The 12,380-nt window shown below is 40.1% G+C and overlaps 1 protein-coding gene across 1 annotated transcript in view; it reads right to left on the reverse strand.

Annotated features, from left to right (window-relative positions):
• PLBD1 (phospholipase B domain containing 1) overlaps positions 1 to 12,380 on the reverse strand; it is a 49,087-nt gene that overhangs the window by 6,029 nt on the left and 30,678 nt on the right. Inside the window, exons 6-7 of the mRNA XM_008579097.1 lie at positions 3,891 to 4,091; positions 3,640 to 3,780 (exon numbers count right to left, since the gene is read on the reverse strand). Coding sequence (XP_008577319.1) covers positions 3,640 to 3,780; positions 3,891 to 4,091 — 342 coding nt within the window. The remainder of the gene's footprint in view (positions 1 to 3,639; positions 3,781 to 3,890; positions 4,092 to 12,380) is intronic.

Consider the following 12,380-nt stretch of genomic DNA (forward strand, 5'->3'; position numbering starts at 1 on the left):
GGGGGGGCGAGGGGCAGGAAAAGAGAACGGGAGCAAAAGAAACATCATTCGTGACAGCTCATTTTGACAACTGGTACAAGTGTGTAATTACAAAATGATATTGTATAGAAAATAAAGATTTGAAATATGAACTCTGGCAGCCCAACTGATCCTTTTAAATTTCCAGAATTGTTATACCTCTAGATTATTTCATCAGAGGAAAGGTGTCAGGATTCTTTGGTTTTTACCCCCAAATTCTTTAAACAATCTATAAACCAGAAAATAACCTTATTCTCTACAGAGCAAAATCAAGAATGCTACAAAGTCATCTGGGGAACTCATCTAAGTGGATTTGGCTACGGAAATGCCCCAAAGATGGTTCACAACGTAGCCCCAGAAGGGAAGATGCCAGACGCTAATCATGGGATCCTGGAAGGCTGCAGCACTGGGAATCAGAAAGCCTGAACTCTAGGCTCAGGGCTGAGAAACTGTAGATCTTAGACAGTTAACCTCATTTTTATTTTTTTTTTCTTTTTCTTTTTTTTGTGTGTGTGACTGTGATAGTCGAGGATGAGATATCCATAATGTGAGGGGATTGGGGATGATCTTTAAGGTTCCGGCTGGCTTTTAACTCCCTTGAATCTTAGTATTTATATAGGCTCAGCTTCTTTCAAAGCCTCATAGTGTGCCAAGGCCAAACAGCCCATCAGTCACGAAGCACCAAACACGTGACATTGCTCTAGTGAAAGCTGCACTTCAGGAGCATCCTAGATCACACTGGCCTGTGTTATTGCCTGCAGGGCAGTCAGTCAACATAGGGATGTGTCCACCATTCAGGGAATGATCGCCCACCTCCATATTCCTCTCTTGGCCCTTGTCTGTTTTAACTGTTGTATCAGACCTTTTCCTCAGGGGTGAGGTTATTGAGACAAAGCAATGACTAGAGATTCAACCTTGCTAATTCTGGGACCCAGAGTCGGCATCAGGAAGAATGGGGACAAGGATGACATTGAAATTATGGGGTAAAAACAGATTTGTTGCTAGAACATGTCTAGGTTATATCGACTCAGGAGTTAGACTGCCTGGATTTGAAGCCTGGTTCTGTCATTATTAGGTAAGTGACCTTGGACAAATTACTTAACCTCTCTGTGCCTCAGTTTCTTCATCTTTAGGATGTGAACGTGATAGTGCTTACTTTATCAGGATTACTGTGAGCATTAAATGAGTTCAAAGAGATAGAGTGCTTATACTTGGTAAAAATTAGCTGAATATTAGCTATTATATTTCTGTTTATAAGAACAGCTTGAATAAATGAAAAGAAATGGCTGCTTTATACATCACATTTCCATAAAGATTCATGATTTACAAAAGCATTTAAAATAGAGCAACTTGTTTAATCTTACAACAACTTGATGATGTGTAAGTATTGCCGTCCCTCCCTTGGTTCATGAACTTTGATAAGACACTGAATACAGGCCTTCTGACCAAAAAAATACCCAGGGCTTCTATTGCCACACCACAGCTGCTTCCAAATGCTGGGAGATCTGGGGAATTTTTTTTTTTTTTAATGGCTATATGATATCACTTATTTATTTTGGCAAGTCAATATATTTCCTTCTGAGCCTTCTTTCGTCACAGTATGTTACAAAGATCGAACAAGGGAACATAAGTAAAACACCCAGAAGAGTGTCTAGAATATAGCAGATGCTCAGTGGATTTAACTTTCTGTTCTTCCCTCCTCTGGCCAAAAAAAAAAAAAAGATTAGCATCAGCTTTTTTTAGTCTTAAGACTAAAAAGGTTTCATGGGATCTAGGAATGGAATTGTAAAAGACCCAAATCCGCCATTCTGTTATCAGCAACAGTACAAAGAAGAAAAACCTACTTGAGCAAGCATCTCTCTCTTGAGGCATGCTATTATTATTATCAGGCTCTTAGGAGCTGGATGAACCAGCCTTAAAGGTCAGACCATTAGGATCTTACTTTTTTTTTTGTCTTTTTTTTTTTGTGACCAGTAGGGGGATCGCAACCCTTGGTGTGGTGTTGCCCGCACTGCGCTCACTGAGCGCACCGTCCATCCCTATGTAGGATCCGAACCTGTGGCGGGAGCGTTGCTGCGCTCCCAGCGCCGCACTCTCCCGAGTGTGCCACGGGGTCGGCCCAGGATCTTACTTTTGAATTGCTATGCTAACCAAGTAACCACCTAGTAATTTGAATTCTCAGGCGAATTTTCCTACAAGAAAAGTAAGTAGGTCTCTGCCTGGTAGCATGTGAACTGCTTAGCAATTGAAACTCTCACCTTCAAAAATTGTGTTTTACACATGTCTTATGTGCATTTAGTTGGCATGAGCCATTCTTCCCTAAGACGACTCACTACAGGTGTCATTACAGAATTGATTTGGGGATTTGGGAAACTGAGGACCAGGTCCTGATCCCCAGGGTCCACACTTTCTCTTGGTCTTGTTCCTACTCATCTATCAGCTGATCTGTTGCAGCTGATCTCCTAACTTGTCTCCTCTCTTCTCCCCACCTCCAGTCTATTCTCCCCTGTCAATAACTCCTATTTTCTAAAAGATAGAGGCTACACTGCTTAGCAGCCTTTACAAGGCTGACATTTTCTCTCACTATCTACTTATCTCAATTAATTCTCATGACCATCCTGTGAAATTATTAAAGTCCACACTCCCACATCCAAAAATTCTTGGGGGCTAGATGGGTTTCAGAATTTAGGATTTTTCAGATTTTAGAACAGCGATGAGTTGCATACGTTATGTATGACATTACACTCCCTTTGGGGAATAGCTGATAATCAAAGATTTTGATATTTCTGTAGCCTAATGCACAAATAGTCTCTCTAAAAGGAAATAAAGACAGTTCAAATCTATTTTTGGAAGTTTTTGCTGTCAAACAAGGTCAGATCAGGTCATACTCATATTTTGCTACCAGTGAGCTAGGACCAAAGAAGAAAACAAGAACAATTTTTGGTTTTAAAGTTTTGGGATTTCAAAATTACAAATAAATGATTGTGGGCCTATATACCAAGACTGTCCTCTTTTACAGATGAAGAAAGTGAGGCTTGGAGAGACTGGATAAGTTGCCTGAGATTTTGAGGAGCCGAGATTCGAATTGAGGCAGTGCAACTCCTGGGCTTCCAATGTCTGGGCTTGTTCTTGGCTTCTAGGGCCTCCCTCTCAGATCCCTCCCACTAACAATGGCATCCTCTGTAGTCTCACCACCGGGCTTGGTACACAGATCTTAATACAGCTATTTCTCTTCTGAGTTCTAATGGCTACTTTATCTGCTTTGCTTCACTACTAAATTACTGAGTTCTTAGAAGGCAGGGATTTTCCAGTCCCTGGGCCAGAGTAGCACTCCATAAATATTTGCAATACTTGCTAAGTTGAACTTAAGGCTTTAACCAGGAGCCCAAGAGAGAAGGGATGCCTGACTTGTGTCCCAATTTGCACATTGTCCCATAAGAGTTTGAAGCGTAGGTTTACATATTGTGCTAAATAACCTAGTAATTCTTTCCCAGTGTGACTAGCAGTGGCGCCCTCCGTCCTTTCTTTCCCATCATACACTTCCCAACCATACATGCCCCCAACAGGAAAGCACACACACATACTCATCAGACTTCCAGACTTATAGCATGAAGAAAGTACCTTTTCGTAGAACATCAGTTTGTTCAGAATATGCTACATATGTAGGAATTTGTTCCACAATGTACAGAGTGCCTTTGTCAAGCCCGTAGCGCAGCTTTACCTTCTTCAGGTCCAGGACCATGTATTGATTGTTATAGGTGCCTGAAATATCAGGAGATGTGAAGGCAGGGCATGGGCATGGCTTTACTGGTTAATAACTTTAAATCTAAACACATGTACATGCCTAAAAGTCACTCTGCAGGGCCACTTACCAGAATTGTATTTTGAAAAGATCTCTGCCCAATTCTTGCCACCATTTGCCATCATATTGGCTACACGGACTCTTTGCCAGGCCAGGAGAGTCTCGGGTATCACCTCCTTTAGTAGCGTTTTATTATACACACTGTTTGTGGTCTGCAGCAATACCAAACCACTGCTAAGAATGTAAAAGTCATCCAGAGACTCCAAAAACCCTACAGGAAAGACAAATACACAAATCAGCATATGTATACATGTAATATTAAACCATCATTATTAGCACAGAGCTTTACACACACAATGCATTTTGCAAAGAGTATCAGTTATTATTATGCTTGATCTGCAGTAGCCTCTCCCAGCTTTGGCTCACCTCTGTGGTAGTTACCCAACCACTGCTTATGGAGGTGCCAGTAGACCTCCACCCCTGTATTCTCCATTGAAAATTTTTGACTTCATAATCTGAGATGACAAAAATCTATTAAATCAGTAATATTCCAAGTTTCTAAAATAACAAACAGAAATAGATTCCCACTTGCTAGGATTTTGCAGGGGAACTTTTAATTAGGGAGGGTATTAGCAGGGTTCATTGTTGGATAGTAAGAATATGGATACCTTCTTTCCTCTCTTCTATGTTTTTCCGAATTTTATGAGTCTACATGAATTTTATAAATGGAAAAACATCTACATTTAAAAAAGTGAACATGGTTTTGAAACTAGGACATTGACACTCTGGGTCAATCAATGCTTTTTATAAATGCTGGTGACAATACAGAAAAATAAGTGAAGCCACAAATCTTTCCTGAGGGCCTATATTGTGGTTTATACTGGGATGAGTATGGAAGGAATAGAACATCAGACATAGCTGTAACAATGAGAGGATATACAAGTATTGGTATTAGTAACTCAGAGTAATAGACAATACGTTAGTGCTAAAGAGTGTCAGAAAAGGGACTCCAGTGAGAGTTAGAAGTGACCAGAGTGATAAGCTCCTCTGGTGCATCCCTCATGAATGGGATTAATGCCCTTATTAAAGAACCCTGAGGGAGCCAGCTAGCTGCTTCCACCTTTTGAAGACACTGCTGAAAGTTACCATCTATGAGGACTGGGGCTCTCACAAACACTGAAACAGCTGGCACCTGGATCTTAGACTTTCCAGCCTCCAAAACTGTGAGCAATAAATTTCTACTGTTTATAAATTACCCAGTCTGATGTATTTTGGTATAGCATCCAGAATGGAATAAGATAGTCCCAAATTTCCATTATTTTTATACCTCTTTTATCTGAACTACTATTTACTTAGTATTTGTTTAATTTTTTTAATTGACAAATAAAAATTGTACATGTTTATGGTGCAAAGCATGATATTTTGACATATGTATTCATGAAATGGCTAAATCAAACTATTTAACATATGCATGACTTAATTTTTTTAAAATTAATTCTCTTTTTAAACTTAAAATACTTAGTCTTGTCACATACAATAATGTCTAAGGAGCCATGGGTTTAATGTTTTTATTTTTTCTTAAAAAAACACATTAAAACAAATGCATTTCTTGTGTTTCTACTAATGTGCAAAAATTATTTGTTCACATTCCACCTAAAATCACCTCACCAGCACTATGCATGCTGCTGCACATCTACTCCAGGCCTGGTATGGAATAGGTATAGTGGGGTCAAAAACAGGGGTCACCTGAAGCTAAAAATAAAACTTCGGAGCGTGCGCTGGCAGTCAGAAGGCCTGCATTTTAGTTCCCTGCACTGCCACTAATGAATTTGGCGGTTCTCATTTTGCCTCTGTGTTCCTTATTCCCCTCCTCTGATAACCTGGGACTAAATGATGTCATTCAACTCCAAACATCTAGTCTTAATTTCTGAAAACTTCTGAGTAAGAAGGTTACACGATGAGAGGAGTGTCTAACTAATTCTTAATGAGCCTTCACGAGGCTATATAGAGGTTTATGTAAACCAGCAAAAACTGCACACTCCAGGAGGTACGAGGCATAGTGGCCCCTTGAATGAAATTTTAATGGGTAACCTCTGGAAGACACAGCCTGGACACAGGGTATGTGGCTTGACAAACAGAGTGTGGGACCTTTCCTTGCCCATTCATTTATCTCTTGGGCTGGGGTCATTTTGCAGTGCTCAAACTGTACAACCATACTTGGCAGCCTTGAGCAACCTCTCTACAGGATAGAATACTGTATTTCTGGCATGGTACGTGTGTTAATTCACTCTTTACTGCAGCAGCCTCTCTGGACACAAGAGGGCAGGCGTTCTTTACTATGTGCAAGTGAGTGACTAATACTAATGTTTAAGGAGTAGTCTTTCATTTAAGAGTCGTTCATTAAAGGGACTGAAAGATGGAAAAATATAGGCCACCCAGAGTTCTAAAATAGAAAAGATGAATTGGCTTGCAAAAACTAGAGTTGAGGAGGCTAATTCTACAGTTTAGAGTTTAGCATAAAGGTCCAGAGAGGGGAAAAAAAGTCACCCTGGCTTATAAGAGAAACAAATGTTCTTCGACTATGTAAAAGTTTATTGTCACTCTCATATGTCAGCAGATTTGGAAGGCAGACTATTTGAGATCAACAGAAAGTGAAACACTTATTCTTGTGTTTTATGAAAAGCAGCCTGCAAATAACATTTCACGGTAAGCTTCTAGCTGAATTTAATTAAGAAATAAAAAGCAACTCTTTGGTTAATAAATTATATATCAAGACTTAAAAAAACCCCACTTGAATCACAAATGTACACAGTTAATATTACTCTCAGATGCCATTTAGACCTACTGCTTAGTACAGCCCAGTAAAGTTTACCCTTATTATCCTAAGTACGTTTATAATGTGCCCATTTGCACACTTTAAGCATTAGCTGCACCAAAGCCCAAAGGATGAAAACCAAGCACACTCCTTCCGTCTAGAAGAGTATCAGTGTTGACCAAGGACATAAATAATATACAATTTAGGGTCAGACTTAGGGCTAATGACTGTAAAAATAGCTGTGTTGCATTTCTTCACCCTCCCTCTATGCATATTCTCTGCAGTGTGACTTTGCAGCATCTCCCATCAAGAAATGTTGACTGTTTCCTCACCTCTTACATCTGAGCTGGATTTGGAACTTGTTTCAGCTAACAGAATGTGCCAACTTGTTTCAGCTAACAGAATGTGTGAGTTTAGACCTCAAAAGACCTTGCTCACTTCTGCTCACTCTTGTAACCCTGTCAACTGCCTTGTTAACAAGCCCACTCTAGCCCGGCCTCTAAGATGAGAGACCATGTTAAGGAGGACACAGTCATTTCAGCAACCCCAAATGTGTGAGAGAGTTCATCCAAGGTTAGCAGAGATGCCCACCCAACCCACAGTCACCATGGATGCATGAAGGTGCCCACATGACATGTCTAGAAAGAACCACTTAGCTCACCTATGGACTCAAAAGCAATAATAACCACACATTGCTTTTGGCCAAAAGGTTTTGAGGATTTTTTTTTAATGCAGCCATAGCTAACTGACACAATAATAGTAATTCAGTTATACAATACGTTTGCTTTGAATTGTCTTGCTGAGATTTGATTTTACTACAAACGGATGTGACACTTTGGGAACTCTCTTTTCTTTTCTTTCTTTTAAAAGAAAAAAGCAACAGGGGCTCGGTGGTTAGCTCAGTTGGTTAGAGCACCACCTTGCAACATCAAGGTCAAGGGGTGATCCCTGAACCAGCCAGCCATCAAAACAACAACAGCAGTAGCAACAAAGTAACAACTGTGCACCGTTCTCGGCCTCTCTGATCAGCTTTTTCCCACTGCTGAGGAGGGACAATATCATTCCTCAGACTTGTGGAAAGCACCAACCTGCCCTGAGCTGTCTGATTTCTTTAAGCCAGTCTGATAGTCAACGAATGTTTATTAAACACCCACCACATGCCAAACATTGTGCGGTGGTTCCTAGCCCAGAGACTGTACCAGAATTCCCTCAGAAGCTTTTTGCAAAGGCTCATGCCCAGGCACCTCCCCTGCCCCTCTGCTTTCCCTGGAATCTCCATCAAAACCTCTGCTCCAAGGTTACTGTCTGCAGCAGGAAAATATTCTGCTTGCTCACTTCAAGAAGAAGCCTATGGCCTCCCTGCTAACTGAGGACACAAAATCCTACAGCCCTTTTTTTCACCTACTCCGCAATGGACCTAGCCTTCCCATCTTCCAGAATGGCATTTATTTGCTTCCCTGCCTTCCAAGATCCTGACTGACACTAATCAATTTCTACTTCTCCTTCCAGTGATTATTCTTCAATCAAGTAAGTATTTATCGAGTATATTTCTGCCTAATCCTGTAGTAGGAATGTGGTCAGTGGAGAATTCAAGCCCTTACGGTGGAGTCTGAATATCCCAGGGTCTACATAAAGGAATTAGTAAGTCTCTTAAAGGTTACAGAGAATAAATATAAAGAAGGTAGGTTTGAATGGAACAAACATTCTGCAATCATCCACATCAAAATGAAATTTGTTTTTCTTCAATAATAAATTATCTTATTTAGTTTAGATTATATTATTTCTTTATTTACTTTTTTAATCTACTTCATAGCATGTAAGCTATGCCAGGGAAGGGGCTTTTTCTGTCTTGTTTACTGGTGCTTGTTTACTTGAACACCAAGAAAAGGGCTTGACACAAAGTAGGTGCTCGATAACTAACTGTGAAATATAAGGGAGAAAGAAAAGACAGCGGCGGCTAACATTTACTGTGCGTCTACCACACACTGGATACCTTGCTTTAGAAGGATGGATGCTATCATTGGATTTTCACGAAAGGAGCTTAGATGAACCATTTACACTATTTAAAGCTAATAAACAGGATCATCAGGATTAAATCTAAGACCGACCCTCAGCACATGCCTTTTCCACTATAACACATGACAGATGTGACGGGAACAGTAGTTGTGCAAATGGCAACCACACTTACTCAACATACACAATGGAACAGACACATTAGTACCAATTAAGAAGAGTGAGTCATGGGGAGCTGCATGTTGAGACAGGGTGGAATTGGGAGAAATCACCTTACGACCAGATAATCAAGAAAAGTATGGAAAATATGGTGGGATTTTTGAAAAGACAGTATCCTGATGTCTTGGATGGTGTCAAAGGGGAGATAAAGAACAAAAGGTACAGTCGCAGTCCACATAATGATGTTTCAGTTAATGACAAACTGCATGTATGACAGTGATCCCATAAGATTATAATGGAGCTGAAAAATTCCTATCGCCTTGTGGCATTGTAGCCATCTTAAAGTCGTAGTGCAACACGTCATTCAAGTCATTCAGGTAGGAGCCATAGGCTATATCCTATAGGCTAGGTGTGTATTAGGCTGTACCATCTAGGTTTGTGTGAGAACACTCCGTGATGTTCGCCTAATGATGCATTTCTCAGAACATATCAGCATGGTTAAATACATACAGCTGTACTTAAGGAGACAGAAACTAAGTGTTACATCTGTAATCCTTAGGAATATATGCCCTAGTTCTATTTTTTTTAAATGAAGGTCTTAAATTTTGATACGTACTAACTCGTGGATTGTTTGCATATATCTCAGCTTCATCACCAAAGCATCTAATATCTAAGAGGTAACATGAAATTATAAAAGTAATTGTAGTACATTAAAAATGTTTACAACACACATTTATTAAATAGGCAATTTTATAACTCATGGAAGTAATTACATTCTGGACTATGAAGAGTTGACTAAATTTTCCTGAGGCTTTGAGCCTATTCTTTTATCTTTGTATGCACCTACTCTCAAGTACATGTATTTCAAACAAAAGAAGGGTGAGAAAGGATTTTGCTTCCTAGACCACAAGGGCTGCCATAGTCTCAAAGACAGCTGTGGACCCAGCATGCTAGAATCATTAGGGTGCTTATCAGAAATGCCCCAGCCCACATCAACAGAATAAACATTTCTACAGATGGCACTTTGGTATTTGCATTTTCAGCAAACTCCACAGGAAAATCTGAGGACCATTTAGAGGTATGTATGTTTGTGGAGGAGGTGACGGGATACTTGGACGCATTGCAAAGTAGAAACACACACATGCTTGGCGAAACATTCCAAGTGCATTCCCGAGAGCTGTGCTTATAGGCAATTAAGAGTAAAGCCTCAGCCTCATGGGAATCATTACTGGAATCCTCAATTAAAACACTCTGAATAGGTTCCAGCTTTTGTTCCCACGCAAGAGCTCCACCCACCTGGCATGTCAGGAGGCCCTTTGAATTCATTGCTCTTTTAAGTTTTAACAATTTAATAAAAATACAAAGTGAACCATTTCTGAAAAAGATATGGATATTTATAGTCAGATATAATGTGTTTGAAACCAGTCCTCAGTCACTGGATTGTGTGACATAGACCTATTTGTGTGATCTATTTAACTTCTCTAAGCCTGTTTATTTGAAAAATGCAGATAAGATAACCTCCTTGTTAGGTTTTATGAAAATTAAATGACAATACATACCAAATGTTTAGCATAGTGACAGGCACAGAACCAGGCACATAGCAGGGACTAAATGAATATTAGGAGCTTTTCTTTTCTTTTTACTTAATAATAGGTTGAGCACAAACAAGTCTATAGTAACTTATTTTGAACTTGAGTGCTGCCTAATTCTCATACAACTAGTCAGGTCCTATTCATGCCATTTATCATCAGATGGCTACAAAGGATTAGTTTCAAGATATTCATGTGCTGAACACATAGGTTTGCATCTGCAATCCATTGCTAATAATTCCTAAATACTTGGACTCCTGTTTTCAAATCAAGGGTTTAAAAGGGAGGGTAGTACAAATAGAAGGCAATGAGGTTACAATAGAAACTGTGATCTCTTCAGCACCCTGCCCCTCACGCCCCACTGTATGTCCCCTTTCTCCCTTGCAGTTCCCACCATGTCCACATCAGAGTGGGCCACCCAAAATCTGTCTGCTTATCTCCTTCCTTTTCATTTTTCCTCCCATTCTTCTTTTTTCCTTCCTTCTTATCCTCCTTTTCTGCTTCCTTCATTCCATAAATATTTATTCAATGATAACAATGTTCAAAAGGCTCTGTGCTGATCCTGAGGACACAGACATGAATATGGAACATGGGCCCTGAAGGAATTCTGCACAGGGTACCTGGGAAGCTCAAAGGACAGACAGCTTACTCAGGCCGAAGGTTAGTGAAGGTTTCTAAGAGGAGCACTTGTGCTACTTTTTGTTAATACAGAGAGCACTTGGGTAATATGTATTAACTGGCAATAAAAGTGCTCATACCAAGGGTGAGTATTCTGATAATGGCAGTGTGATGAAGTTGAGTTATTTCTTCCACAGATAACAATGGTAAAAACTGTATAAAATTATTTAAAACAACTATTTAAAGGTACTATAAAATGACCAAAGGCAGGGAGAAACTGAACATGAGTACAGCATTGGTTAAGAATGAGTATGAGGCTTCTTTGCTTAAGTGCACTTCTAACCCTCTGTTATGGACTGAATTGTGTTCTCCCAAGTTTCATATGTTGAAATCTTAACCCCCAGTACTTTAGAATGTGACTGTATTTGGAATAGGGCCTTTAAAGAGGTAATTAAGGTTAACTGGGGTCATATGGGTGAGCTCTAATCCAATATGACTGATATCCTTATAAGAAAAGGAAGAAATGCCAGGGATATGCACACAGAGGAGAAGCCATGTGAGGACACAGTGAGAAGGTGGCCATCTGTAAGGCAATGATAAACCAAACCAAGCATCTGCAAGGCCTCAGGATAAACCAAACCTGCCAGCAATTTGATCTTGGACTTCCAGCTTCCAGTACTGTGACATAATAAAATTTCTGCTGTTTAAGCCACCCGATCCATGGTACTTTGTTACGGCAGCCTTAGCAAATTAATACATCTCCCACTCCCAGGTCTGGCTGTGGAAAGCTACAGCCATACTGACTTGAGATGGTAGACGTCAAAGTAAAGTGTTGCAGAACAGCTGGGAATTTAAGAGGGAAATTTTGGAAGCAAGAGAACTACAGAAGTACAGAGGTCCAAAATCTGAATATAAACTCAGCCCAATTCCCTGATTGATCACTAACCATGCATGGGTGTGAGAGATGCCACAGAACCCAGGGTAAAAAGAGAAAAAAGTGAGGAATTTTCCCTTATAAAACAGAATTGTTCCTGATGAGATATGCAAGTTTGCTGTAACTTCTGCTGAGAGTGTTTCCCAGCTCATATATAGCTCAGATTGCCCAGACTGTCAGAGGGCAAAAGTCAGAGCTGAAAGAGCAAATAGAAATTTAGAGGAAATCTGGGAAGCAAGGTAGTCACAAAGAGGGTTAGCTCTAAAATATGAGCTAAAATAAACACTGCCCAAATCCTTCAGTGACTGCTAAACTATGCAAATGCAGAAGCAACCTCCAGAAGGCCAGGTTGAAGGAGCAGTTGGAGGTAAAACATGCTGAGCAAAGACTTTGGCTGCTGCACACTGCAAGGAAGACATATTTTGAAGTTTT

This window comes from Galeopterus variegatus, unplaced genomic scaffold, assembly GCF_000696425.1.
Source record: "Galeopterus variegatus unplaced genomic scaffold, G_variegatus-3.0.2 Scaffold1807, whole genome shotgun sequence".
Lineage (NCBI taxonomy): Eukaryota > Metazoa > Chordata > Mammalia > Dermoptera > Cynocephalidae > Galeopterus > Galeopterus variegatus.